Source organism: Schistocerca piceifrons, chromosome 4 (assembly GCF_021461385.2).
Source record: "Schistocerca piceifrons isolate TAMUIC-IGC-003096 chromosome 4, iqSchPice1.1, whole genome shotgun sequence".
Taxonomy (NCBI): Eukaryota; Metazoa; Arthropoda; class Insecta; order Orthoptera; family Acrididae; genus Schistocerca; species Schistocerca piceifrons.
The window spans coordinates 387,329,813-387,335,812 of NC_060141.1; the positions used below are offsets into that span (position 1 = coordinate 387,329,813).

Below are 6,000 nucleotides of genomic sequence, written 5' to 3' on the forward strand. Positions count from 1 at the left end.
AAAGTGAAGTTGAAGAGAATAGAAAATTCAGTTGCATATTTAACTGCCATTTTTTCCCCTTGTGGCAACATAAAGGTGTCACATTTAATATTGAATATGTTCTCCTCTCACAATTACTGACAAATTTAATACAACTAGAAACTTCAGTCACTGTAACTGCCGAACACATGCGTATTGACTGACGAGACCGGTAGGTACCTGGCCAAAGCACAAAGAAATAACCGTAAAACTACTGAATTTATTTTGCACTTTATTCCAACATATAAAATGACTGTGTGTAATGGTTAATCATCAAAATCATTGCACCTACCTCCTGTTGTCTTAGGAACTGTCGTGCTGAGACATCTAGCAAAGTTTACCCGTTTACTACTACTGCCGGCCTCTACATTACTTATTTTATGCAGCACACGACATGTAAGAGCCGAAATATGCCTAGATCGCAAGATGACATGCACGGAGACAACCATTGCGTAAAGTTTGAAAACCTAATTCTGTAACTCTTACAGCGCGCACGGATAGCCAACTTGAGTTTGCCACTGAACACAGTTCTTGCCAAAGAGGTTCTTATCAACAAACAGACCGGCAGATAAAATCCTTCACCACGTGATCATACGAAGGAAAATAAAAGCGTGGCACCTGTAGCCTAAAAGTTCAACATTCGCTATCACTAGCTATTTTCACTTTTGATAAATTGCGTTTATCGAAAAATTTTAACACAACGTCGAACCTTCGCAGTTTCTTGATGTAAAACTACTCATGTAGCCTAACAGCACGGAAGAATACGCCAATACAGTCTCTCTTGTGTTTATGTCCCTGCGCGTCCCCCTGAATCAATTCATGATAACGCAGCCTCGTAGTTACATCATTTTTGTTGAAAATATGACAACCATGCTTGATCCTCTGCCCTCTCCCAAGATCGCCGCATGCTTATCGAGCGGCAGTACCCAGTGGGTTCAAGGACTTCTCGACCTCCGGAGAGCAAAGTCCAGTTAGAACGGTATAGAACTGATCAAACGGTATAAAGAGCGCATGGGCTCCATCGTTTACTTGTTAAGAATATCTTCACTCCACTGTTTATAGTCAGTGGACGCATGTGGTACAAAAATTACAATAGCTCCGTAACTACTTAATGGTGCCGGTATACAAAACACAAAGTTATATTTTAGTAAGGAAGCTCTTAGTTTTCTAAAAAGGATACTGCACATCATTACGTTATTATATACAAAGACCAGACACCTCTCGTTGGGTAAGGGGGGGGTGGGGGGAGGGGGGGGGGTGGGGGGAGAGTGGGAGAGGACTAAGGTGAAAGGAAAATGCTGCATATATAATGTGTGAACATAGAGATATACTAAATGGGGACAGCCCAACTGCTGTAAAATATTACGTATATTTATAAGAATTATACGCAGTATTACTACAGAAATGACGCTTTATGTCTAAAAAAAATGGGGAAAGACCTAAATAAAGAGCTGACATCTCTTACCCTTTATGGGTTCTGGCAGTAGTTACGACTGTAGGAGACAAATGTTAGGAATACGAAGTGTGTTAAAAGAGTATTCTTACAATTAAATGTTGGCAGCCAGGAAAACAAAGTTGGAATGTAGCACCACCTAATGATTGTTTACAAACTCACACTAGTCGTTGTTTGCTTACATTTTCACTGTGGGTGAAAGCAAACAATAATGGTGTCGATTATCGTTGCTCCCTTAAATCGCAAAGTGTGTGCTGTATTTCGATTTTCGCCTACAAAAGTATGTACAGATGCTCAAAGCCATCAGGGCCTATGGCTGTTTTATGGGCCTACAGTAATGAGTGATGGAAGGATTAGACAATAGTATCGAGACTTTCAAAGTGGCTGTACCAATGTGCATGATGAAAAGCAGAGTGGCACGCCCACGATCTAGACAAGTTAAATCATTTAACTAATAGCCCAGAAAATGTGATCTACATTGGCAGTTGATGATTGGTACTCTGCATGATGAATTTCCTGAAGTTGGATGTGCCCCTGTTTACCCAGCTGTCATGGAAAAGCTCGGATATCAGAAACTGTGTGCAAGGTGGGTACCTAATATGTTTACTGACTAAAAACAAAGATCAAAGAATGTCAAGCAAACGAAAGTTTTCGGCTGCTATCGACGAGATGGAGAGTCGTCTTGCCACATTCTTCGAGATACGGATATCTAACACTGGTGAAGAATCAAAACAACAGTCAATGCGGTGGCGCCATTTAACTTCATCAAGGCCGAAAAACTTCAATCTCCTTACTAAAGTAGAAAAACAAAGGCCATCGTTAACTGGACGAAATGGGCAACATTTGATTGATCTCATGTAATGAGGAGGAGAAATTACAGGTGACATATAGCGCAAATATTCACCAAATACAGAGGTACCATCTAATCTCGACGGCGTGGGAACTCTCGTGCAGGATAGCACTACTCCAGGCCAAGGCTCGTTCATACATGGCAGCCCGTAGTATTCTCCAGTCTTTTCGATGGAAGCTTTTTGACCGCCCATCCTACTGTGTCGACGTCGTACCTTTTCTTGCAATTGAAGTAATGCTTTGTTTCAAAACGACGAGAGACTCAAGATTACCACAGACAATTGTATCATTTTTCAGCTGTGTAATTTCTATGTAGAGAATCTGATAGATGCTTTTAGGAAACCAGAACACCAATAAACTTTTTCTCAGGAATATATATTTTATAAGGCCGAATGATAATCACGTTTCCAAGACAGTACACCCCATTATTGCCTCGTCTGTGACATAGAATATGGTATAAATCATTCATGAGTGGTTTAGATGTATAGTGTGCTGTGTGTTTTAATAAACGACATAAGAGAGGCAACGGTTATGATGGTGACTTGCCTGTGTTGTGAAATACTATTCTACAGCCACGTCAGTACCAAAGTCCCGCAATTGCGAGTTGCAAGTGCAACACAAAAGTATTATCTCACTTCCCATTGTACTGCACATTAGGGTTTCTTCCCATTTCACTTGCATATGCAGTGCGGGAAGAGTGATTGCATGAATACTTACGTATGTCTCTATGGGCCTGTAGAGTATTCCTAAATTCTTCACTTGGTTCTGGTTCTTGAAACTTTGGGACTAGACTTTTGTCCGATTTTACCACTTATTTTCAAGTGTCATATAGTTCAGGCTGCTCAGCATTTCTGTGGCACTCTCCTACGAATAAAACAAATCTGTGACTCTTTATGCTCCTCTTTTTTCACACTTTTTTAATATTTGCCACAAGAATTATTGTGTACAGGTCCCACAGAACTGAGCACTAACCTAGAAAGGATCATATTTTTTGCAAGCACTTCTTTTGTAGACTAACTGTGCTTCTCAGTATCCTCACAACGAATCGTGGTCTGCCAGTTGCTTTATCTGGTACTGACTGTATGGGACCATTCCATTACCTATAATCAAAAATTGTTAGACACAGGTATTCGTATGAATTGTCTATTTGACATTTTAGCCACCAAATACTACATTGCTGCGTTTTGTGAAGTACACAGTTTTAAATTTCTGAACATTTAAAGCAGAAACAGCCACACATTTGGCACAGAGCAGTGTTCTTGCTCACATGCCAAAGCTCTCTTGCATGCCTGCACACTTCCCCACTGCCACACAACACTGTATGAGCATGAGGAGGGTGAAGAAGAGGAAATTGCAAGAATACGTTAAGGTGTCAATGCAGTTGCACTGCATACAGCTTGATATCATATTTCTCAACAACGTAGATCACAAACGAAACAAGTTTACATTATTATTTTTGGCACCCTGAAGACATAATATAATTTTCATCTGGTACAGACTACTGCCGTACAGACACACATAGACAGTTTCACAGATTTCTGCACTCAATTTGCCACATAATCGTGACTTAGCTTAGTAATCGAAAAAAGCCTTTCACACACATATGTTGATAGAAATATTTTATCACATTTGCAATCACATTATGCAGACGTGGAAACTCTTCCCGAGGAAAACATTGTAGACTGGGCAGTTTTAATACAAAAGAATTTATCTTACATACGGGAATTACACTGCAGGTCAGCATATGCGCATGGGCGCTTTCAATTGAAAAGGCAACGACCTCGAAACCAGATGTAAGACTGGCAGTGTCCTCGAAACGTTTAGAAAACTTTCCTTGTAATTCCTCAAGGTCACAATGAGTTCTTCAAACCTAGCTTTTTCTTTAACGTCTATGGTCTTAGGGAAATGGATGGTGTTTTTTGTCAGAATTTGTCCTTTCCACGATGTGATTTTCTTTTTAAATGTATCTTGATGAAGTCAGAAATAAATAAATCGTCGTCTAGCAGTGTTTTACTGTGGGCAGCGGGCAGTTAAGTTCACTTAAAACGCGACATCTGCAAACACTCGAGATGTTCTAATTGTCGTTCTTGCCCATATTGTTTCATCATAATTTCAAGAATAGCAGGTTTTAAATAGAAAAATCATCCCAGGCATACCGTTTGAGTTAAGCAACATACTTTGCAGTAATATATCGTAAAGTCTTCAAACAATTTGTTCATTTCCACCGAAAACTATTCAACTGACAGTGTAACAATGCAGGCGCCTTTAGAAAATTTACTGTTTGTACTTCAAATTTCATTGTGTCTTCCATGCCCGCAAATTTAGCACACAGTGCTTCTTGAAGTACATAACAATGAACTCCAGCGGTCATTGTTGTAATTTTTGCTTCTTGATTGTTATCTTAAGTATTAAATCTTATTATGCATAGTGTTGTAAGGTGTGTTATTCCATAGGAAATTTGCGATACCCACCGATTATGCGGCTGTATATCTGTTCTGCAATAGTGAAAATTCTTATCCTTCTCTTCTGTCATCTCCATTGATTTTTAAAGGCTTTTGACGGTAAATCGGTAGACTGCCACTTTTCGTGCAAACAGCCAATGGATCCACGAATTTCATTACACCATGAACAAATAGCGAAGGATAAACGAGGCTGACACCACAATTCTGCCAAAGTGAAGAGAGTTGTGGCGAGCAAAATCTCCCGCATCACTACACTAATGAAATGTCTCAATGTAACAAGTACTTCCAAGAAGGAGCGGCCAAAGCTGAAACAAGCCATGCCTCAACCTGCATGCAGCCCACACATCGTGATCACATGCAATTTGGCACACTGTGACCGACCTCGATTTAAAGCAAGCTGCCAATCTTGATACCATTTGAAATTTTATCATGATGTGACTACATGTGACCTCTAAGGTTTTCTGAGCATGAATGATTGATGGTATATGCCCAGGCATTCAATCTAGTTGTTTACTTTCCATACATAATATTTTGGCGACCAAACCAGCCATCTTCTTCAGGTGCTGTGAGTTTTGCTGTTATGCCTACTCGCTATCTGGATTCCAACCAGAGCACTTGATGAAGATGGCTGGGTCGATCATCGAAATACTGTGCATATAATGGAAAAAACAACTGGTCTGAACGTCCAGAAGCATATAATTAACTTCCTGGTTATTTGAGCAGTTGTTAGCAGATATTACTCGTACTTCATCATGGACACTGGTATCATCTGAAATACACTTAAGGTTACTATCACTATTGTCTACCAGGTCATGAACAGCAGAAGGCTTGACAAAATTCCCAGGAGCATGCCTGAAGTTATTTCTCAATCTGTCAATGATGTACCATCCAAGACAGATGCTCCGTCCTCCAGAATGAGATTTTCACCCTGCAGCAGAGTGTGCACTGATGTGAAACTTCCTGGCAGGTTAAAACTGTGTGCCGGACTGAGACTCGAAACCGGGACCTTTGCCTTTCACAGGCAAGTGCTCTACCATCTGAGGTACTCAAGCACGACCCTCTCTCAGAGCTTCAATTCTGCCAGTACCTCGTCTCCTACCTTCCAAACTTCACAGAAGCTCTTCTGCGAACCTTGCAGAACTAGCACTCCTGGAAGAAAGGATATTGCGGATACATGGCTTAGCCACAGCCCGGAGGATGTTTCCAGAATGAGATTTT

At 40.5% G+C, this 6,000-nt stretch overlaps 1 protein-coding gene across 1 annotated transcript in view; it reads right to left on the reverse strand.

The window, feature by feature from the left end:
* Positions 1–828, reverse strand: part of LOC124795165 (glycine cleavage system H protein, mitochondrial) — an 83,285-nt gene extending 82,457 nt beyond the window's left edge. The window contains exon 1 of the mRNA XM_047259055.1: positions 311–828. Within this exon, the coding sequence (XP_047115011.1) occupies positions 311–467 (157 nt within the window). The 5' untranslated portion in view covers positions 468–828. The remainder of the gene's footprint in view (positions 1–310) is intronic.
* Positions 829–6,000: the final 5,172 nt, after the last annotated feature.